Consider the following 25,436-nt stretch of genomic DNA (forward strand, 5'->3'; position numbering starts at 1 on the left):
AAACACCATTTTGATTTTACAGGAGAAAATATTTTTTCCTACAAAATATTTTGTATATAGATAAGATGTGATTTTGCCTGACAATTTGGTCCAAAGAAGATGGATCCTAAGATCTACCTGCCTTTTGGGTTAGTCTTACCATGAATAAATAACCAGACGTTGTTTAAATAGTAAATGCACTGGCGTCATCTGTTCACCCATGGGCGTCTGGTCTGAAAGCCAGGTGTGTTCTGGAGCATTTTCGTCTCATTGATACTTTGAGGAACTGAAAACCACTACACCATTGACCAACACAAACCTGCTCTTAAGACAATAATGTAGTATTATTGGTGTTATTTAAAGGGCGTGTTAATAATATGAGCCTGTAGGCGGGTGCACGACACACACACACATTACACACACAGGGATGCGCAGCAGCACACATACATTTTTAAACATTAAACATAAAAATATTTCTCTCTAAGGGGGAGCGTTCAGTCTTTCGCAGATTCCTCCATGTAAATAGCGAATCTTCCATGGTGCGAGTGCAACTGGCTTTTAAAAGGAATGTGAGGTGAGACTCTGATTGGTTTATTGCTCCTTACGTCCAAAACACACCCAAGACTCATTAAGAGACAAAGTACAACCTTTTTGGACCATGCGCCTGGAGCACAGAGCATTTTTTTCCCGTAGTTAAACTAGCAAAATTGTGACTACATGTCAACTAACTGTCTACTAATAATCTGAGAATTAGTTGACATGTGGCTGAAAATGAAAGAGAGCTGACATATAATTGTAAAGTTACTTATAGCTGGTAGAGTAGCAGACTATCGAAATAAAGTGTTAAGTATAACATTACAAATATACATTCTTGACTGATGGATGTCAACATACTATAACATGTTGTTTGAGAATTAGGGTATTAGTACTGTTTCCTAGTTAGTATTTTAAGACTAGGATGTTATGTGTGTATGTAAAAGAGTAACAGAACTCGAGAGCTTGTACATTTGAATTTGAGATACTTTATAATCGTTGACATTTACACAATGTTTTGACGTGAAAAGCTGAATGTTTTAATATGCACATATCTAAACAATCAAAACACCTGTGTTAGGAATTCAGAGTTGCAGACAAATAGTCACAAGTGTGTAAAATAACATTTTAAAGCAATAACAATTTAGCAATCTTGAAAACTTTTGAAACAACTTTATTTTCTGTTTTGGTATTTACTTGTAAATGCAGGATCAAGAAGCGCAGAAGCGGCGGTGGGGCTGGGAGTGGGAATGGAGCCTTGTCATTGGTCGATGCCGGACCAATTAAATTTGTAGCACTACGAATATTTATTGAGCAAGTCCTAAAATGTAAATCTACAGTCTCTCGGGTTTTGCTACTTTTTTACCTTCATAGTTATGGGGGTTTGTCCTCAATTCTTGGTTTTATTGCGGTCGGTCTGTAATCTTCAGCCATGCTGATTTATTTTCCTGCAAACACACACAAAGGATTATGTGAAGTTGCAGTATTATCAGGGCAGAGCCATCTTTAGCCACAACCTTGCGGCAGACAATCAGAGACAAAAGCTGGAAAATGACAGGTTTGGCTATGATTTATTTGACAGGATAGCAATTTCTGAAGCCCCCTCAGGCATGATTTCCATACCGGCCCAGTCTGGGAGGTGTTGTGATTGCTTCTCAATCATCCAAGGCAAACACTAATTAGATTTTATTTTGGTCTGTGGAATGAGAGGTCTCCGGTGTGGAGGGCTGTCAGTTTGTGTGGCAGTCAGAGGAAGGCTACTCTGACATTTTCCAATTCTCTGTGATTGGTCGTTGAGTTGAATATGCTCCAATCGTGGACCTTGACACTGAAGTTTTTAACCTGCTTTTAAGGCTTGATTAATTATCGCTGAAGAGCCTCAGGTGTGCTGCGGATGGCCGATTGACCCGTGTGTGTGTGTGTGTGTGTTTCCAGACAGATGCTGCCCTGATGTATGACGCGGTACATGTGGTGGCTGTGGCCGTCCAGCAGTCTCCTCAAATCACCGTCAGTTCTCTCCAGTGTAACCGCCACAAGCCCTGGCGCTTCGGCAACCGCTTCATGGCACTCATCAAAGAGGTGCTGCACATCACACTGCTCATTTAGACTTCATGTGTGTGTCCTTGTTACATAAGTTTCATGTACTTAGCATAGTTATAACAGTAAATTATGCATAATTACATGCTTCTAACCCTCAACCAAACCCTAACCCTACAGTAAGTATGTTGTTAAGTGATATTACTCAACAATATTACTGTATAATTACATTAAAGTTTAACCCTTTATTGTGACATGTCCTTGTTACAGTGTAATTTCACAAATAAGTACCATTAATATTAAAGGGATAGTTAACTAAAAATGAAAATTAGCCCATGATTTACTCACCCTCAAGCCATTCTAGGTATACATGTAATTCTTTTTTTCAGACGAATACAATCGCAGATATAATAATTCATGTCCTGGCTCTTCCTGGCAGTGAATGGAGGACTTTGAAGCCCAAAAATGTGAATCCCGCCATTATAATAGCAATCCAAACGGCTCCATGGGGGTTAATAGAGGCCTTCTGAAGCAAAGCAAAGCAATCCATATTTAAAACGTTATAAGTAAGGGATAATGTAGACCCAGACGGTTGTTATCACAGAATAAACCCCTTCAGAGTGATCAGGACCCCGACGCGAAGCGGAGCATCACTCTGAAGGGGTTTATTCTGCGGTAACAACCGGCTGGGTGGACATTATCCCACTTATTACACGGCTACTAGTCTCAAATAAATTAGACCAAAAATATTGTCTTGAGATTAAATATTTTATTAGCTCTTCCGCAAAGCTTCCGCAAAGAAAAACAGTTCCAACCTGCTTTAAGCCTTTATCCATTGCTGCTAAATGTTGAAAATGAATGCTGAAAGGGTTAGTTCACCCAAAAATGAAACCAAGCCTATGATTTACTCACCCTCAAATCATTATAGGTGTTTATGACATTCTTCTGTCAGACAAATACAATCTGAGTTATATTTAAAAAAAGTCCAGGCTAACGTTAATCCCAGCAGTAGTTGTATTTGAAGTCCATAAAAAATGCAGCTGTCCGTCAAATAACGTGCTCCACACGACTCCGATGGGTTAATAGAGCCTTCTGATTCGAATCGATGCGTTTGTGTAAGAAAAATATCTATATTAAAAACGTTATAAAGGAAACCTGCCTTGAAGTCTTCCATTGTAACCCACGACTGTTTAAGCCACAAGATGGCGCCAGCGTTAAGCACAGAAGTAGTACCGGTCAAGATAACTCGTAGTACCCGTATGAGCGGGTGTTATCTGGGAATAACATACCACTGGAATGCGCGATTGACCAATCAGAATCAAGTATTTCACAGAGCCGTGTAATAAACTAAAATAACTACCTTCCGGCAGATGAGCGTGGGGCACAACCTAACGCATGGTTTAACACTTTACACAAGTGCCAGCATAAGAAACGTGGTGCATTTACTAGTTACCATAGCAACACTATATACACTATATATAATATGCATTTACTAGTTACCATAGCAACACTATATATACTATATATAAAAATATTTACAAAGAAATCACTGAACATTTATTTAATCATAGCAACACAAAGAGATTAAAATTATCCAGAGCTGGGCTCAAAGCCCAGTTGAGCAGGAGGAGCTTGTCGTCACACTGAGTTACAATGAGCCCCTATGAGAACTATGATATTATATTCTATACTTTTATTAATTCTATTGAGAAACCCTGAGGAAAGGGTGAATAGTGACTGAGATTCAATGTTCAGAAGTTATTAACTGTTATTATGTTTTGAACTATGACGCATAGCTGTGTTTTCCGGTGTGTTTGTTGTCAAACTCAAAATTTTGTTTGTTTTTAATCACTAAAAATGCTATTATTTTATATGAAAAAGTTAATAATGTTATTTTATAGACAAGCTGTCATTTGGTCATGTTACAATGTACCCCACCTATGAGGCATGCGGTCACATTTCACTTCAATTTTTTCGGGGTAAATCAAGAAAAAAATATACACTATAATAATGAAACAGAACCACGTATTTGTATTAGACATGTGAAATTAATGTAGGAAAAATAAATATTTTGAACCCTAAGTGGATTTATACAAACTGAGAAAGTCCAAAAGTGTTAGTTTGTGCCCCGCTCTCCCCTACGCATGGGCATATATCGAAAAGAGTGACTCCTGACCTGACACATGAAGCGCAGAGGATAGAGCAAAACAAAACACATATACTGTTAACCAGATGAACTAGAAGTGTAAAACGAGAGACATGTTGGAGGATGTCAATATAAGAGGAAAGGAGCTTGCGTTTGTCACCCAGCCCTATTTGTTTGAACCGCGAGAGACATCGCGTCATGAGTTACTCTTCTCGCGTAAGTCGACTTCCGTCTGCTGGAAGCTAGTTATTTTAGTTTTAAAGTTTTAAATATGGATACGTTTTTTTACACAAATGCATCACTTTGCTTAAGAAGGCCTTTATTACGCGTGGTCATAATGTTTTCGCCATTATTAAATACATTTAAAAATGTGCTTTGAATTTAACTTTCAGCAAGTGTTAATGTTAATTGCACCATGTGTATTGAAACACTACGTAAAAGTGCAGCAGTTTGCCCTGTACGTTTGTGTGGTGTGTGTGTGTGTGTGTGTGTGTGTGTGTGTGTGTGTGTGTGTGTGTGTGTGTGTGTGTGTGTGTGTGTGTGTGTGTGTGTGTGTGTGTGTGTGTGTGTGTGTGTGTGTGCTTGCTTGTTTCTGACCTGGAATACTACTTGATGAGAGCACTTGCCATGCAGAAGGCAGCAAATTTATCTTAATCTCTGAAAATGATTCTTCTTCGTGCTATTTTCAGGGAAACTAGGACGGCTAATCTGAACTCTCCTGTCATTCTGCTGCCTATATTTAGACAGACTAAAAACCCTTCTTTTATTTGCTGTGCACGATATCTTAACCAGCCAGCTAAGACCAAAGGCAAACCGAGGGAGATATAAATACATAAAAGCAAGGTGGTCTGCTCTCCATGCATACATTGACTCAAATCTCTGCTTGTGATGACCCTGCTCCAGACCCTCCTGCCCCCTGCCTTTGGATCTTCTTTTGTCTAGACTACAAGTAGAGCCTGGGGCTGCAGAAAGACTGCTGAAGCTGTGCAGAGGTTTTGGTTGGAAATGATAATTGGAGGGCTGCTAAGTCAGACGACATTTCACTGTCTCTGAAAATGCCAAAGCACTAATCTAGATGGATACCTGGTACTGATGCATCGTTTACAGTATGTGCACTCTGGGGGCTGAAAACTTTTTGATGCATTGCAGTAGTGAATCATACACATACAAAAACACAAATCCATACTGCAACTGCACTAGCAGACCGTTGAACTACATTTTCTCATTGTGTGACTGGGTTCACAACTCATTTAAATGTTTTCCCTTACATACTTTAATACTTGATTCAGGTGCTTTTTTTGTTTTTTAAATGACAGTGAATAGCAGAAATCACACTAATCTGGCCTGTAATTTGCAATCTGAGAGCAACCCAGGCTGCCTTTTAGCTGGTCTTCTCTGTGAAAAAAGAATTGATGCAGCTAAAGATGAATGTGTGAATACATTATTGCATCCAACGCTCACAGGTGTTTCTATTCGATCCTCTGGGAAAATAAACTTTCTTAAAGCACAATTTTAGACACTCACTATTTTGTTTGTCTACTAACTGTATCATACAGTGAATAGATTAGATTTACAGTAAATGCTTCAGATCTTTTTACTTTTGAAAAAAAAAAAACATCTAGCATTTTATGTATTGTAAATATATACAAATGTTCTTGCATAATTTGATACAAATCATGAAAAAAATAAAATAAATAAATAAAATAAAATACAAATGTTATTGCTATATAAATATCTGAATATTCATTTTAGAATCATTGATATACTTTTTTAGTTTTTTTATTCCTATTTTGAATTTTTGTTTCTATATTTTGTTTTTATGAAATTAATTTTAGTTAATGAAATTAATTGAACTGTTGTATTTTTCTGTCATTTTTATCATTATATATTTTTTAAGTATTTTATGACTTATTTTGTTCAAAATGATCCAAAATAAATTTGTGAGGAAATACATAAACAGTCAGTGTTAAAATTCTCCTTACCTTAGCCCGATTCCCACCGATAAGGTTGTATTAATGTATTATCATTTAAGTGGTACTGTAGGTTTTCGTAGGAAATACGTGCTCCAAATCCGCCAAATGTCTTTGCATCATTACGTCACGTCTGTATACATAAAGAAGGCTCACATGCGAGGATGCTGCAGGTGGTGGATCATTTATAGCTTTTTCTCACAGCACGTAGAATAATAAAATGTATAATTTTGATAGCGAATTTAATCCAGAAAGTTCCAAACAACTGTTTTATGTGATATGAGCGATCATTAGATTTGAAGTACATTATCCACACCGGTGTGGTGAAAACTCCTCAAAACATTAGATTCATCCATGCTGAGGAGCAGAACCGATGCACAACCCACGTAAAGATGATAAGTCCGCTTTAAATCCCAATTCAAAACTATTTTCATTAATGTTTTTCAGTAAGTGCATGAACAAAACTGCATTAAACGTTATTTGCACTGCCACAAATACAAATATGGCATTTGCCATAAAAACTTATAATAAGCTTTTCCACTTTTGATATAAAACAAAGTCCAAATTTCAAATTGCACTGTACCTGCTACCTGTCTCTAAATTAATGTATATAACATTTAATCAATAATGCAATTATATTGAATCATAAGCATGTAAAGTCAAATTGAATCTAGATTTTAAAATGTGAACCACACATTCTGATAAATTATGTATTTTTACGGTTTGGCCAGAAAGGAAGAATTGACTGGATGTCGCAGGTTGGCTATAATGAATACTTTTTTATACCTCCAGGCCCACTGGGACGGCTTGACTGGACGGATAAATTTCAACAGGACCAATGGCCTGAGGACAGATTTCGATCTGGATGTGATCAGCCTGAAGGAAGAAGGGCTAGAGAAGGTGCTGAATTCCTCTGGTTTTATATGTCCTTAGTTATGTACCTGCTGTCCTTCATAAGGACAAATGTGTGTAAACTTGAAAATATACACACTTACCTAGCCATTTAATGACAGACAATAAAAAAAACTCCACACGCACGCACATATACGGAGAGCCTCTAACCTCCCAGCTCTCTTCCACATGTGTCTGCATCTTCATGAATAATTTATCCCATTAATAATAAGGCCCTCAGTAGCCCTTTAGCCTTATGAAGTCTGAATTAAACAGGTGATTTGCAATTACAAGCTACAGGCTGTGTGTTTTCTGAAGTACTTTGTTTTTTGATGGTTGAACGTGCGTGAATGTTGGCACTTTGTCATCTTGTTTTGAGTTGTCAGCCCTCAAGAGGGTCCTCTGAAGTAAATGAGATGGCTTTTAGAAGGGAGAAATGGGATTTCAGTCCATTGGTCAACTAAAGCAATTCTCATTTACTTACTTTCTTTGTTTCCATTTTGCTTTCTTATGCTTCACATCAGCCCCTGTTCAGATAATGTCCCAATAAGTAAATACCCAGGCAACATTCACGAAAATATCTCAGCCACGACTGTAGCCCTGGTTCCCTGAGAAGGAAATAAGATGCTGCTTCAAAATGTCGACACTATGGGAACGCGAAACATGACTGCATCTTTAGCATGGGTGAAATCACTCCAAACTCATTGATAAAACATAGTCCTGTGACAGATGACGGCTGTACGTCAATCCGAGGCATTCAGGAAGCATGGATAAGTGAACAGCATCTCGTTCCCTTCTCAGTTCCCTTTCGATGAAACTCAATGCTGCACCAGAATGTTGACAATATGGAAACGTTCACAACCACTACGCTATACAGAACAAATGCCTGCCCAAACATTGTGAATTGTTACAAGCAAAAAAAGTGGCTTGCAACCACTTGAAGCTGTAGTAGATTCCAAATCCAGGCTATATAGAACCTGATGAAGGTGAATGGGGAGGACTGGCCTGCCAAATCACAAACATCCTGAAAGAAAACCCCTGATAACAATGCCTTAGAGGATCCGTAAACCTAGTAGAAAGGGCTCTGATGATTCAGGGCGAAGGAAGAGCATGCATCGAAATTGCACCAACAATCTGTTTGCTTATGCGTTGCCCTAAGAGAAAAGCAATCCTGAAGGACATCCAGCTCTGAAACAACCGGGCAGTTAACCGGGTCGAAATGATCCTCTCTGCACATACAATTAAAAGAGTTTGCACTTCAATTGAGTTCTAGAGTTAAGGATGGTCTCAACAACTTTAGTTAAGATACCACAGTTCAAGTGTTCTCCAGAATTCCCAGGAGCAGGGCAATCAGCTAAAAAATGTACATGCGTAGCCTTGGCCACATCTGAACCATGGCTCCAATCCCAATGGAACTGAATGTGTAAGGGAGAATCAGAGAGGAGAGTGTAATGATTGTGGACAATCCACTTACACCTGGCCAAACTACCTCTTATAAACTCCATGGTTTCTGCATGGAGTCTCCATTCTCCGGGCCTCAGCCCTGGCCTTGACAGTATGTCTGCCTCCTGATTCAGGTTCCCAGGGATGTAAACTGCTCTCACCAAGAGCAGCTTGCCCTGGGCCCAGAGGAGTATCTGCTGCGTCAAACTGCATACAAAGTGTGACCGCAAACCCCCTAGTGATTTATGAATGACACTACCGATATGTTGTCTAAGTGGACAATGATATGGTTGCCTCTGAGATCCAGGAGGAAGTATCTTAGTGCTAGAGATATAGCCATCATCACCAGGCAATGTATGTGCCATAAAGGATGGTGACCTCTCCATAGACCTTGAGTCGAGCGTCTATCTAGGACTGCACCCTAGCCCATGAGGGACACGTCTGTCATTAGTATCTTGTGACTTAGCACATGAACCATTGCCTGCTCCACATCACCAGGGTACGACAACATCTGTACGTAACCCTGATGATAAGAAATAGGTTGCTCCTTAGAAAACCTCTTGGTCTTGCATCACTACTGCAATAGTTTCATGTTTAGAATCCCATTGGACACGATTGCCATGAATAAAAAAGTCTCCGAAACTGTTTTGCAGTGAGTTTCGACTTTCATCAGGAGTGAATTTGGGGTGGTACTCTGTGTGTTTCGACCACATGAACCAGGGACTAAATGAAGTTCTGTGTAAAATTTGTTCTGGGTAAAAAATAAAAAAAATAAAATGCCCCTCAAAATGTCCCTGCTTGTGAGGTAGTATTTGTCAAAATTCAGGACCTCTCAGGGGAGGGACTTGGGCTCTGAACATGCTGATTGGTTGAGTTCATCCAACATTTTACTTCAACCACCATTCTCAAAATTCTGTTGCAGTGCATGCAGTAACATTTGTATACTATTCAAATCAACAATGGAGATGGAGTATGGAAAATATGACCGGTGGACCGAGGATGAGATTCAGGCTTTATTAAGCTTATATGCAGATGATGAAATCCAGCAGGAACTGGAAAGTCATAAGCAGTCCTATGTCACTGGGCTAATTTGCCTAATCTGCACAGTACTTTACAGCTCAATGGAAACGCATACAACAACAGGTCTGGGTGGAAAAAGTTCCTTGGACATTTTTTTCCCCATGTAATTTCAGTGCAAACCAGGCTTTAGCATATTGATTTGATAGAGCAAGGGACGTACATGCCTGCCTGTCGAGTCTCATATCCCTTCAAGAAAAGTGGTTCTCTGAAATGGAGAAATCAGATTGTTCTTTGAGTTTAGCCTTAGCACCTCAAGTGCCCAGATTGAGCTGGAATAAATCAGTCGTAAATGTAACAGAGCCAGAGCTGAATTCATGCACTCCGTGAACGTGTGAGGTGACAAGTCTTTTAGTAAGCTTTTCCCCCGAAAGCGAACCTGAAAAACGTTCTGTGTTGAAGGAGAATGCATTAAGCAAGTAAGGGTCTTTTATTGCAACAAATCAGTCCTCAGATTTGATTTGGGACACAATAATGTTCAGTATTAGCATCTTGAACCTGTAAGTCCAGAGGGCGCAGTTGAGATGATGGCAAGTGCTGCAGATGCAGTCACGCAAAAGCATTCCCATAGCATCAACATTCGGACGCAGCATTGAGGTCCCCGGAAAGGAAACAGTTTTATAGATTATATGACCCTACAAGAGAACTCGCTGGACGTTGGAGCATTCTCTTTATTGTGTTCATTCTCTTCTTTTCTATCATGTCGTAGTTGAAATAATTGTTTTTTGTTGTTGTTGTTTTGCAGATTGGGACATGGGATCCTACTAGTGGTTTGAACATGACGGAGAACCAGAAGGGAAAGGCAGCCAATGTGACTGACTCTCTCTCCAACAGATCACTGGTGGTGTCCACTATACTGGTAATTACTAATCATTATCTTTTATCGGTTCTACGCACTGTATTTTGTATTCTAGTTTGCGAGCATATTTTTTCACTGATTGCCCAAAAGTTTAAGTAAAATAAAAATAGAAATAATTTTCTTAATCAGTATTTTTCTTATTTTGCCTTTAAAAAAATAAAACATCCATAAAATAAACTTTGCTTGAGAACTTGTTTTCAGAGAATATATTTTAGCAAGTAGTTTTTTTCTTTCTTTCTTACATGATTTAGGCGTTTGTAACAACATTTTATAAAATAAAATAAACTGCAGTGAAATAAGTCCTGCATTTGCAACATTGCACTGCACTCTTCAATGCTGTGTTCATCTTTTTTATTTGTTGTTGCCGTTTCATTTACCTCAAATTTTATTTGAGACAAATTGTGCGGAATAGCACTTTTAAATGATCTTACACTGACACTAGGCCACTGACTGCAGACCCTGAAAACTCTCTCTAATATATATATATTCTCCGTCACCTTCTTTTCTCTGATATCTCTGATATTTGAAGTCAAAGGCAGCTCACTCATGTCAGATTTCACTATCATAGTCCCTGAGTGACTGAATACTCAAGGTTTGTGGTTTGAGGCTTTTCCAACCATTTCGATCTCTCACCACCAATCAGGATAGAAGCTTTATTCCTGTCATCTTTTCAGACGCTATGCCTATTGATGAAATAAACTAAGAAAACTCTTCAATTTCTGTAGAGACAATTGTATAAGTGCACTACTCTTTGAAGTCTCTCACTGTTCTCGTTTGAGTATCAGTTCTATAAGTTAGGAGTGCTATTAGTCTTCTTTAAAACAAAAACTTATAGTGTAAACTTTCAGTCTACTTTTTACTTACTTGGAGATACACTTAACACAATTATACTGAAGTAGGCTGAAGTATACTTCTACGTAATCTTTTGATTGACATATATTTAAGTATAATGAATTAATCTACTTTAAATATACTTGACCTATACTGAAAAATATACAGATTAAGTCTTTTTGACTTTCTTTTACTTAAACATTTGATCAAAGTATAATTGTTCTAGGCATTCTGACTGTGGTATTGCGATAAAACCGTCTCAGTCCTATTCACAGAATTGATTTTTTGACATGCTGCACAAATATACAGAATTTCCCCACTGTTTGTTACTATGTATATGTGCATACGATATACTATTCTTATGTTCTTATTAATATTTATCTATTTTGGGCCCTGATTAGGAGAAGACGAGCACATAAACCGTAACGCTGTGCTGTTTATATTTATCAATCAGGAAAAATATCCCTTCTTACACCAGTAATGAAGTGTCTGGATGAGAGTATGAAGTGAGGACTGATGGGATTGCAATTTGTGATTCACACTTCAAGCACGCGCTGCTGCCTTGATCTGTGCCGAGCGATGAGCGGCTCGTGGTGTACAGTGGTTGCATGTTTGTTTTTTACTCTTTAATTGTATTTATAGCTCATAACTTAATATCACTGGGTGCCATTCAGGAATGAACACCTCAAAATGTAGATGAAGGATTTTATAGTATCTAAATGAAATATATGCATCTCTCTCGCTATTGCTCACGTGCCTGTGATTTTTGCACATGTACCATAGAATGCCACAAGCTGGTGTGTTGTGTCAAACAATGCCACAAACTTGCATTAAAAATACTTTTTGATTGAATTGATAAAAACAAAACGACAACATAAAGGTTATCAGGTTTAGTGTCAAAGGAAACAGTCAGTCAATTGACATTTGTGGCAATCTCTGCATTTTGTGTCCCTTTGATCATGCAGATCGACAGTATTCTGAGTCAGAAAATAAAAAGAAACATGTCTTCTCTGCTTTATGCCTCTAAATTCCTTCACTGTTGCATCACTCAATGTTTCTGATGATGGACTTGCTGTCAAACTGTTTCAAATATTGGAACATATTTATAGATTTCAAATTAGAATGCATGCACAAATTCCACTGCCTTGCAAAATAATAATAAAAAAGCATGAGATTGAATAAGTCAGTACAAGGGGAATGCATTTTCTTCATTGGCTTTGAAAGGCATAACTTACCTCCTGTAACGATCCACTGGATCTAAATGTGAGGCAAGTTATGAGAGTGATGATCAATTATGTTCTCAATATCAATTTCATATTAGTATTCTCTAACGTCATGTGGAAGTGTCATCATTATTGGAATATTACCAAGGGAGTCAATGAATTATGTGAAGCTTTGCTGTATTATTTATCTCTTTTAAGAACATTACGTGCTATTTGATAAAATTAGATAATTTCAAAATATTTAAAAACACTAGAGATGAGCTTATTTACTGTTAATTATACATGCTACAGAAGTTTTGTACCTCTGACAAGTGCTTTCAACACTTTTTTTTTTTGACATCTGAATTGTAAGCAGAAAAAACTTGAGGTTTGGCACAGGCGTGTGCCACCACCTATAACGCAACGGAATGATTCTTTAAGTGCCTATATATTTCAAAATCGTAAAAAAAAAAAAAAAAACTTTTACACAGGGAAAATGTATGCACATAAGTACTGCGGGTCTATTCACACGGTATTAGTATTACTTGAGGTAATTTTTACAGAAGGTAAAATTGTAATCTCTTCTTGTTAAACTAATCCCGTCTGAATTAGATGTGCTCCCTCTAACAGTAAGTTTATTTGTGTCAATAAACAAAATAAATGTAAGACAAAAGGTCAAATTCTTTAAACTGAGTGTAGTGGGAGTGTTTTCATTCTCTCTCAGTGACCAATCAGAATGGATTAAATGCTACAAATGCTAGTTGTCTGAGTCAGGCGGCCGAGGATCAAAGCTGTCATGAATTAAAAAGGAGAGAAAGTGTGAGAGGAGACTGCTGGGAGGGGTGAAAGCGGTGAAAGGAAAGCTGTGAATGTCAGTCCTTACATGAAAGTTTAATACCCTCAGGTTTGCCTCTGAAGCCGTCATTGTGCTGCTGCAGAAAGGAAAATGTTATTAATAGGCTGTGAGCAAACATGCTGCAGGTTTGCCCTAACATTAAAAAAAAAAAAAAAAAAAAAACAAGGCATGAAAGATGAGTGGAGAGAGTTTAAATTATGTTAGCATTTTTTTTACATGTCTAAGGACAGTTTTTCAAAATGTATTAAATGGATGTCATATGTTGTGTTAAATTGACTAAATTAATTAAAATAAAATAAGACACTATGTTCCAGATTTACTAACAGCTTGCGTGAGCGTAAACTCTATTTTGGGATCAGGATCAGTTAGGATTTACTAAAGACACACAGTGAAAAATTTGTGCTGAAAAGGCGTGGACAATGTTATTTTTTTGTGGCTGATCTTATTATGCATTTGCTCATACAATGCATTCTTATACATATGCATTTGTAGTAGTTTCTCTTTCAGAAGCAGCATTTATGTGAGAAGAGTAGCTTATTTAAATGATTCATGTAATTTACTAAGGTTTGCACTAGTCAAATTACTGGTGTATGCACCATTATTCACCACCCCAAACCATGTCTTAAAGCAATACTATGTAACATTTGCTCACAGTTCCCTCATGTGGTTAATCGCAGTTGTCTGTAACTAGTGTCATAAATACTGTCGCTGTATAAGCTTCCCCATGAGCAATGCAATACACGTGAATTTGTTGACTGAGCTCGCACAACTGGTGAATGCAGAAACCTTGTTTGGAAACCATGTCCACCGACCAGGCAAAGTAATGTCTCGGTTAAGTATGTAACCCCCATTCGCTGAAGAAAGGGAACAGAAAAATCACATCCCCATCCCTCGTGGACAAGTCCCTAGCAGAGGTTATGGAAGCCAGCACCTGTGCTGGTAGCATACTCAAACCTGCCGTGCCCCGTCCAGGGCCCACACGTGTATTTTGGGGCCATAGATAGGAATGCAAGTACCAGGGGGAGCCCCCTCTCAGAGAACCGAGGTCCTTTTGAGGACCAGGGAGGGGCTGTCGCAAGAAGGATGAGTTTGGAGAACCAGGTCTAGCAACCAAAATGACCTGCTGCCTGTCCTGCCTGATCTTGCGCATGGTAAATGGTAAATGGACTGCAACAGACCCTATGGCCATCCAAAGCGCTTTACATTTTGCCTCACATTCACCCATTCATACACTGACAGTGATGTCAGCCATGTAAGGCGCCATCCAGCTCGTCAGGAGCAGCTGGGGTTAGGTGTCTTGCTCATGTACACTTCAACACTTGGTCGGGTGGAACCGGGGATTGAACCACCAACCTTTCGGTTTGTAGACAACCTACATGAACCACTGAGCCTCTGGCATCCCCGTGCCAGGTCATGCCACATGACCTGTGTGAGAAGGCTCACTGGGGGAAACACATACTAGTGCAACCGTACTGAGGGTCCTAAATTAGCTGAAATGTCTGGGGATGGATTCTTTTCCCTGAAAGTGGCTGAAACCGTGAGAACTCAACCGTGAGGCTACATGATTCCCCCAAGTTGTGACGTCCGGAGAAAGCATAGAAAACCTTGTCGGTTGATATACGTTATGTCGCCGTGTTGTCTGAATGGACCAGTTTGTGTTTGTCCTTGAGCAGTGCTCGAAAGCAGTCCAGTGCAAGATGTACGACCAGAAACTCAAGGCAATAAACATGCCATAGGTACTGGGGTCCTGCACGTGGCAGAGGCATCTGTTGATACAACAGCATGCCTGGAAACTTGTCCTAAGGGCCCGTAGAAAGGTGAGGTTCGACCACGGGGTGAAGTTTGACGGCAGGCCCAAGTTACTGTTGCCGTGCCTATCTCGGGACTCAATTGTGAAGCCAGTGCTGAAGCAGTCCGAGCGCCGTGACCACAGCTGCGGGTGCCATATGCCCCAGTTGTCAGCACACAACTTTTGCGTGGGGTCAGCATTGCCCTTGTGCATATTTCTGAGTACCTCCGTCTGATGGACTTGAAGGATAGGCATAGCATGCAAGGCAGACATGGCCTCGCCCTCAGCTCTATAGGTCTTGGCCACCAAAGTAGACATAAACATACAGGCTTTGGATGGGTGCTTTGGTCACCACACTATGTCGAAGCGCTCTGAGGACACAGTTGCATAGCAACAGAACTTTCAAAATTAACCCCAGTGTACCCTTTCACCACGCTGCCATCAGGAGCAGTGAAGGCGGAAGAAGCTGTCGGACAGTTCTGGAAAATCAACGGGGACTTCTATGATTTCGACAAATCCTCGCGCACTTCTGGAAAGAACACTTCTGGGGGCTGACAGGCACTTTCAGCATGGGCCACCCCCAGATACCAATCATCCAGCCTCAAGCTCGAGACATTGCTGAGGGTTTCACTAAAGCCCGTGGCTATGAGCTCCGGATCAGACTCAATGCTGGGACTCCTGAGGGAAGCAGCACAACTGAATCCTCATCTCCGGAGGAATCTTGTGATGCAGCAATCAACATGGTGTCATCCACCGGCACGCCGAATGAGACGCTGGGCTCAGGACGGGAAACACCAGCAACTTCATACGGTAACACCATGGGTTGCAATGTGCTAGAGGGGTTAGTAGCCTGTGGAATATTCGTCGGGTTGGCGCACACCATGGCCCTCAGATCAGAGTCCTGCACGGGTCCATTTTTGGAGACCCGCCCCTGCCCGTACCCGCAAGGTTTAGCACCAGATCCGACCTGTGGAAATCATTCCAAATACATAATACAATGTAAACACAACTTAACGTCAAATCCAGGTCTGGTGATCTCTCTGAGCTCCCTAATGAGAGGACTCGAGACCGTTTGGCTCGCAGGTGATGCTCATTCACAATCACACCCAGTCTCTCTCGCTCACTCTCTCGCTCGTCCACCTCGCCACAGAAATATTGCACATATTTTTCATCCGCGCTACTACACGCCCACATAGAGTTAATTATCTGCCCGCATCCCGGCCCTTGAAGTTTATAAATTTTACAATCCACCTGTTTTAGCCACTTTTATGCGGGTACCTGCGGATACCCGCGGTACCCGACCCATTGCAAGAATCTACCTCAGATCCCCCTGATCACCATCCAAAGTACCCCCTCTCATGGAGAAGGTAGATTGGGGTGAGATAGAGGTGACCCTTCTCTCCTAGACGGAGATCATAGAGTCTCGATTGCAGCATTGTGATAGTCATGTTCTCGTAGTGTGAACATGACTCATCCATGAACTCACGCTCGGTGTGCACGAGGCCCAAGCACGCCAAACAGCAATCATGCCCGTCAGATGGTCTAATCAGCCGAACGCAACCAGAAACACATGGGCAAGACATCCTGAAAAAGACATGCCATGTGTAGCTCTTCGAGAGAGGAGATTTACTCTGCAGAATGCCGAAGTGCCCAGGGAGAACACACTTGCTCTGCTGGATCTTGATTTGTTTAGGGCTCTTGTCAAATTACCCTCTCTTTTTTTCTTTGCATCCTGACAAAACCCTTTCCATTTCTTTGCTGACTCTATCATGGCATTTTTTTTTGAGCCTTGCATATTAGATTGTTTCGTCCTAAATGTTATCTGTTGGCTAACTCCACTCAGGCTACAAATAAAATATGAGACTTAAGCTGTAAAGCAGGGGATGGGTGGGGCTATGTTTACTGACCCGGACACGAAATGTGATTGAAGCTGCTCAGGTTTCAGCGGCAGTCAAATTAGTCTGGTTGTGCCATCACTGAAATCATTTTAAAGACATTATTTTAAGGTAAAAAAAAATATATAAAAATTTAGATTGCGATTATAGAAATTATTTCTTTGCGTCTGTGTTCTTTAATTTGTGCGTCGCCAGTAGATCACACGCTGTTTTTTGGAATTGTGCTCTTGTGCTAATTTGCCCAATTTAGAAATCTAGCTCCTTATGGCTGAAATCAGATCAAATTAAATATGCAAATAACAACATAATCCATCTTTGCAATGCAGAGGTGGCATGGAAGCTGCATATGTTTAATGCAGCTCCGAAGCGGTATGAATGCATTTACTCTGCATTTACAAATGCATAATTAATATTATGAGATAATATAAAAGTTTGACTATAGACAGAAAAAAATAAAACAAGAATGTATAAAAAGTTACCTTTCATGAGTAAGTCACAAGGCTCATTCAACCAAATGTATTCAAAAAGTCTTTGGATGGGTCATTGCATTATTCACTTAACCAATTTATTCAAAAACAGACATTAATTTAATAATGAACCACAATGGTGCATTGAATTGTTGTGTTATTTTTGCAACAAAGTTCCTTTCTGACCATGCTATACTGTATTTCATCACTGACTTTGCATAAGACCATTCAACCATTCAAGGTTGTCCTGTTTTAATATTTGTTAAAATTTCTGTATTATTAGTTTCTCTTATTTTACTTTTAATCTGACAAACATTTGCCTTGTTTTCAGGCAGATAGTGGACGCTAGTGTTTTATGCAGTAAGCATCAGACACGGACACATCATAATACAGTTCCATTTTGTCTTATTTTCTTGTCTTCCAGCATTTTTCATTGTCCAAGTCTGTGATTATTGGCTGAATGTTTTCAACATTACAATTATAACCAGCAGACTAGGGCTATTGAGTTCAGGAAGCAGTAGTTCAGTGTCGTTTGTAGCTTTGCAACGGGATTCAATTGCCCCTTCACCTCCAAATATTACTCTGTCTGGATGTGCACTGCTATACAACCAATTGGACATTTGATAAAACTGAGGTTAATTTTTTAAAAAGGTATGAAAGAACCAGTATCATTTGTTTCCAAGAGTCAACATATTCCAGTTTTTAATTAGATGGCGAGTAATGGAAGGTGACTTAGCCTTTAGGGGTAGTTTCTCTCCCATCTGCTGAATGGATTACTGGTTTAATTAGAGTTTTTATTCTCTCAATTGCTCTTTTATGAGTTTAGATGCAATATTTGCTGTTCTAGGGTAGGTTGAAGTACAAATTGTCTAAGGCAGTTAAAATGCTTCTAAGACACATATGTAACATTGCATTTACATTTATGCATTTAGCAAACTCTACTATCCAAAGGCACTTATACAATAGTGGAATAATTTACATAAGCCTACATAATTTATAGTAGTTGCCCTTGTCTCAGATTTTCTACTTAGGAATGTCTAAAGTGCCCTATCATACATCCAGCGTAATGTGAAGCCAGGCACAACGCAAGTGTTTTTTGCTAGTTTCAGCCTGACACGGATATTATTTTTCATCATCCAGCTCCACGTTGTTTATATAGTAAATGCACTTGCGTGCATTCGTTCACACATTGGTGTGCTGCTCTGAAAACAAGTTGTGGTCATGTGTATTGTTGGGGCATTGCTATTTTGATGTAATTGAAATAGCAGTTTTTTTAGTGTTATTTAAAAGCCGCATTGGTAATATGCACCTATAGGCGGTGTACAATACACATACACTCTGCTTGTTACACACACAGGGATGCACAGCAGCACACACACACACACACACACACACACACACACACACACACACACACACACACACACACACACACACACACACACACACACACACACACACACACACACACACACACACGTTTTTAATTATAAAAATTAAAAGGATTCCTTTTTGGAGAAGCATTTTTTCTTTCCACTTACAAATTCCACCATGTAAATAGTGAATTTGCCGTAGTGCAAGTCCTTTTAAAGGGAAAGGGAGATGAGACTCTGATTGGTTTGTTGCAATTAATTTATTTACGCCTAAAACAGTCCCATGAATCATTAAGACTAGGGACAACCCTTGTGGACCATGCACTTGGCACACAGACTGTTTTTCCCATCGTTAAACTAGCAAAATTGGAGTTGGACACGCCCTAAGTGCACTGCACCATGAGCTTCCGACCATGAGCTCAGATCATTTAAATAGGGCCCAAAATGTTACCCAAAAACTACTCATTGTGTCCTTTTATATTTAGTCTGAGAGCTTTTCTGTTCCTTCAAAAAGTATGCACACTATACTGTCCATGTCCATAAAGGTAATAAAAACATCATAAAAATAGTCCATATGTGACATCAGTGGGTTAATTAGAGTCTCTTGAAGCATCGGAAATACATTTTGGTCCAAAAATAACAAAAACTATGACTTTATTCAGCATTGTCTTCTCTTCCACATTTGTTTTCAGTCCTCAAATAAAGATTCAAACGGTTATGAATCACCGTATTGATTCATGATTCGGATCGCCAATGTCACATGATTTCAGAAGTTTGACGGTTTGACACACGATCCGAATCATGAATCAATACGCTGATTCATAACCTTTCAAATCTTTATTTGAGGATAAATGTAATTTTTTTTGTTTTGTTTATTTAAGATAGATTTCATTTTTGGGTGAACTAACCCTTGTACAACTATTTAAAAAAAATACACACTTGTGTACAATGACCATTTTGGGTTAAATTCAAAATAAAGAAAATATTGTGGAACATATTGTATATTATTTTACATTCATATCAAATCAGTGTCTTCAGGGGAGGGGCTGTTGTCCCGGGACTTTTGATATGGGTCTTTAATGGCATTGTGTACTCATTAGGCCCGGAGTAGTGGAGTCCTACCCTTACAAATCTGTATTTGTCCTTTGTGGGCCGTGATGTTTGTATTGTCCCATTATTATCACATAAAAAATGTTGGATTGCAAAACATCTTAATGGTCTTTAAATGGCCTTCATTTCCAAATGGGCAAGATCTTATTTTTGTATGATTTGTGAAGTGCAAAATGAACTCAACATATTCCTGACAGGTTTTGTGAGAGTTACCCCAAAAATATTCAATATGATCTCAAGTTGTTTTTAACAAACGTCTGAAGCCAGTCAAGTGTTTAAGGAGTGCAGAAGTCTCCAAATTCATATTGTTGATCAAGGGTTGTTCATAAAGCAGAAATAGCAGGTTTTCTACAACATTAATCGAAGACCTCTGGCACTTGTGAAAATGTAATGCATCGCCTGCTATTTTTCCACAAAGTCTTTCACAAGTACTTCAAAGCATTCAAGAGTATTTTCAGATATTAAGATGAATCTTTTTCAGAGTTGTGGGAAGCTGTCCTACCCATCAGCCACTGCAGCTTTCTGACCTTGTATGATCCGCTTTCTGTTTGGCGTAAACATGCGTATACACACACACACAGATACACTCTCTCACTGCCTATATCTTTCATCACAAATTGACATTTCAGTTGGAAGGGAAGAATAGAGAACAAGTAGGCCTAATAGAAAAAGGCCAACATGACAATGCTAAAGGATGCATTTTATTGATAAAAAATAATCACTGAAGCTAATTAAAAAGCCATTTGCGAGCAAAATGTCAGTCTTCTGAGCGACATGTTGGCTGCGCAGACTGGTAGATCTCGCAGATGTTTGAGTTCGGCACTCTAAATGAAACCCAGCTGAATGTAAAACCAATCACAAACAAATTCCAAATGGAAAAGAAAGCCACAGCGCTCAGTCAGTACTCAGCTCCAGCGATAAGTCAAAGTGCTACGTGTGTTTAAAAAGCTTAGACAGTTATGAAATATTATCGCTCGCTGTGAGCAACCCTCTCCAACTTCGGCACTGTTTCCATGGAAATAAACACGTACAAACAATGCTCAAGCACAAAGAACTCGACAGGGTTATTTGACACGGCTTTCGGCCAACGAAAATGTGATCTGAACGCTACAGGCCTGGAGGAGCGTGTGGTCAGTGTTCATAAACTAAAGGTAGCTCTGACTGAGCTGGAAGCAACACAGGTTCACTGTGTGTCAGGCCGCTAACATCTCAGAGCTCTGATGTAAAAGCTCTTATTGGCTCTGTTTTGATTTAGAGCTCCTGCACCACGAACGGTCGAGCGGCTCTGGATTTATAGTCAAGCAGAATTCATGACCATTTTACATTACACAAAAGACATTGTGACTGGTGCATTCCTACAGAAAACTCTTCATCATGATGCTATGCAGTCGCTAAGGGGCTTCACCTTGTTGCTAAGGGTGTTTGATAAGGCATTGATATGCAGTTGCTAAGGTGTTCTGACTGGTTGCTAGGGCACTGATGTGCCGCTGCTAAGATGTTCTGTGTTCTTAAGGCCATTGTTTTGTGTTCTGGTTAGTTGTTGGGTTACTGTCCTGGGTGGCTCCATTTTAAAAGAGCCCACGTCTAGTCTATATGACATTCTGGTCATCAGATATGGATTAAAACCTTCCTTCATTGTAAGTCTGAAGGACTTTTTTACCAGCTGATAAATGTATGCTGCATGATTTGAGGTAACATTCATGTCTGTAGCACAGATGCATGCTATTGAAACAGTTTCCATTGTATAAAGCCCTGTAGTGTTACAGGTTTGTTTATTGATTAATCCTGAGTATGAGAAATAATAATAGAGATGCTTGCATTTGCTTAATTTTTTTTTATGAGCGCTATAATGAAAGCAACAATGATGACAGGTGTGTAGTGACAGAATTTAATTAGATGGCAAAGTGAGGTTTTGTGTCAACATGTAGGCTTTTTTAAAAACACTCACCACTGGCGTTTGGGTTGAAGAGGTCCTGAACAGAATTGTTTCATTGTGTTATGTTTCCTAGGGTGCACTTATATTGGTACTATTATTTATTTTTTATTTCTCTCAAAAATAATCATAATTTAGAAATAAAAGGAATGTTTTTCTACCCTGATTTTAGCCCTCTTATTTGAATGCTCTGTTCTGAAGGGCGTGTCTGCTGTGAGACTTCAGTGTAAACGCCCACTGCTGTGATTGGCTGCTATTAGACTTCAGTGTAAACGCCCACTGCTGTGATTGGCTGCTGTGGGACTCTAGTGTAAACGCCCACTGCTGTGATTGGCTGCTGTGGGACTCTAGTGTAAACGCCCACTGCTGTGATTGGCTGCTGTGGGACTTCAGTGTAAACACCCACTGCTTTGATTGGCTGATATCTTTGCACATGCAATGCAAAAATATTACATTTGGACATTTTTTTTTTTTTTACAGATCGCATGCTAACTATTTGTGAAAACTAGAAATTGTAGCCGATCACAGACATGTTGAGCTCATGAATGCAGGGATCTCATCAATGCAACTCGATTTCTACACACTAATGAATGCTTTCATCATAACTAACACTTGCAAATAAAATATTTGTTGATTATAACATGAGTTTTTGAAGTCCAGAACTCAGTCACTGATATACTCACGCTGTTTTATTGACACCTCCAGCAATGGGAGCATTCTTTGATCACTTTCTAAATATAATTTAAGTTTAAATAACAGATTATTTTCTTCCTACTAAAAGAAACAATATGAAGTTGAGTGTTAAGTCACTGGTTTGATTTACTGACACAGACAAAGATCATCTGACGGTATGAATCATATCAGAAAACACTGGCATTAGAATTACTCACATAATGTGGCATTACTGTCGAGTCCATATCATAAAAGTCTGTTTTCTGTTTCAGTCGAAGCCTGTGACTGATTGTGACTGATTTCCTAAAGAATCCACAGGGAAATGTACAGAATACAAATACATAATGCCAACGGAGACATTCACAGTGATGAAAATAAATAAGCACATTCGTAGCATTAGGATCCTTTGGAAGGTGATGTTATGTTTAGTCCAGTGATCCTGTATCGCTCTTCTCTCCTCGTCATCTCACTACCACTCCAGTGGGCGTGGCCACAGTTATGATGATGAAGTAGGCGTTGATCTTCTTATTCACCATCTATGATAGGCTCATTCCACAATGAGTTGTTCTCTGGGTCGGATTACAATAAAAGCTTGTTTTTTGGACAAAAAAGGAAGTTTTCAGTTCTAAAACTTACAGGATATTGTTATATATAATCATTCTTAAAAGCTCAAGGGAAATTTTATTCAGTTCATGACACCTATAGTGTGTGGACCTAGCATTCGAGATGCACTACATGGACAAATCTATTGGGATACCTGACCATTACACCAACACAGACTTTAATCTAATGACATGGAGTTGTTCCGCCATTTGCTGCTATAACAGCTTCCACTGTTCTGGTTTGGCTTTCCAGAAGATTTGAAGTGTAAAAAGTGTACAGATTTTGTGATTTCAGGCACTGTTGTAGAACAAGAAGGCCTGGCTTGCAATCTCCCTTCAAATTCATCCCAAAGTTCTTCCACATCAAACTCATCCAACCATGTCTTTAAGGACCTTGCTTTGTGTGTGGGTTCACAGTCATTCTGGAATAGGAAAGGCCCTTCCCCAAACTGTTCCAACAAAGTTGGGAGCATGAAATTGTCCAACATTTCTCGGTATGCTGAAGCACTAAGTGTTAATTTCACTGGAACTAAGGGGCCAAGCCCAACCCATGAAAAGCAATCCCACACATAACCCCCCTCCACCAAACTTTACACTTGCCACAATGCAGTCAGACAAGTACCGTTCCTTGCAACCACCAAAACACAGACTCGCCAATCAGGGAAAACATAAAATCTCACACACTTATACTTTGCATTCCAGCTTGCTTGACATCGTTTAAATTACAGTTTTTGAAGTGTCTTTCTCTGAGTCAGTCTCAAGTTCAAAATGATGAATATACACTGTCATCATTAAGTCAACAATATTTATAGTAAATCTGTTTCTAAATACTTGCAATCCAAATAAGTTTCACTGCTTTAAAATGGGTGATCTGTGTATTATCAGATGGCTTTATAGTTTATGAAAGTGAGTGATATCTTTATCATTAAATGGACCGTTTTGCATTAAAGCATGTGATTGACCGACATGCTTTTTCGTTTCACTCTTAGTGTGGTTTGATCTTTCTGTGATTTGATGCACTTGGTCTGGACAAACCTTAAGGCAGCTGAACTGTTCTCAAAGGTCTTAAGCAAAACAATGTCAAAAAACAAAACATTGAAAAAGCACAAAATGTTTGTACATAGTACACATAATGCTCTGGTGCATGAGAAGAACTGTTGTTTCTATGCCGGGCTCCTGCTGTGAACAGGCTGCCTCTCATTGGTTCATTAGGACTGTGAATATGCGGGCGGTAAGCAGCGTGGGGGCGGGAAAGCGCTTATCTCTCTCTGCTGCAGCTCCCCTGGCATGACAAATGTTCCTGAATAGTCTCGCTGGTATAGAAGGATCTGTTCACTCCAGCTTCCATGTGGTCTAAACCAGATATCTGCATTCTTATAGCCAGGATCAACTGTCTCATAAATGGCTGATTTGTTGCTCATGCATTACAATGTTAAAGGGATTGATCAACCAAAAATGAAAATTGTCCTAATTTACTCACCCTCATCTTGAACCAAATGCATTATATACTTGAATAAATAATCCGGAGTGTCTTTTTATACCAAGTGCAAATAGTGTGCCTTGTTGGCAAGTGCTATGTAGCAATGTCTGTTTGGGACAAACTAGATAAAACAAGACATGCTTACATCAACGTCTTTAGTGGTGTAGTCAGTAAAGTGCCAAGGTTTCAAGAGATTAAGGATTTGACACGATCGACACGGGTTCGAATCCGCCTTTTTTTCTTCTCTCTTTTCCCGTCACATATCACATCGGAATGGCATTTACTGTCAATAAAAATTTGGAAAATGTTCTAAAAGTGGAAATTAAGTGCCTAACGTTTAATACCAATAAAAGCATTTATTGTGTATAGGGTTAGGGGTCGGTGTAGGGAGGGCTTTTATTGTCCCAGTGCTGACCCTGTGGTCTGTGTGGGTCCTCACGCCCCAGTATAGTGATGGGGACACTGTACTGTAAAAGAGCACCGTCCTTCGGATGAGACGATAAACCGAGGTCCTGACTCTCTGTGGTCATTAAAAATCCCAGGATGTCTTTGGGAAAAGAGTAGGGGTGTAACCCCGGCATCCTGGCCAAATTTGCCCATTGGCCTCTGTCCATCATCATGGCCTCCTAATCATCCCCCTCTCCTGATTGGCTTAATCACTCTGACTTCTCTCCACCAATCAGCTGGTGTGTGGTGAGCGTTCTTGGGCAATATGTCTGCCGTCGCATCATCCAGGCAGTGCTGCACATTGGGAGATTTCCCCCTTCTAAATGTAAAGCACTTTAAGGACC

At 39.6% G+C, this 25,436-nt stretch overlaps 1 protein-coding gene across 2 annotated transcripts in view; it reads left to right on the top strand.

Moving 5' to 3' along the window:
* grik2 (glutamate receptor, ionotropic, kainate 2) overlaps window positions 1-25,436 on the top strand; it is a 344,433-nt gene that overhangs the window by 219,100 nt on the left and 99,897 nt on the right. For both annotated transcript variants that reach the window (XM_067449374.1, XM_067449373.1), the window contains 3 exons: window positions 1,948-2,091; window positions 6,958-7,065; window positions 10,322-10,435. In XM_067449374.1, the coding sequence (XP_067305475.1) occupies window positions 1,948-2,091; window positions 6,958-7,065; window positions 10,322-10,435 (366 nt within the window). The remainder of the gene's footprint in view (window positions 1-1,947; window positions 2,092-6,957; window positions 7,066-10,321; window positions 10,436-25,436) is intronic.

Source organism: Pseudorasbora parva, chromosome 7 (assembly GCF_024679245.1).
Source record: "Pseudorasbora parva isolate DD20220531a chromosome 7, ASM2467924v1, whole genome shotgun sequence".
In the NCBI taxonomy this organism is placed as follows: domain Eukaryota; kingdom Metazoa; phylum Chordata; class Actinopteri; order Cypriniformes; family Gobionidae; genus Pseudorasbora; species Pseudorasbora parva.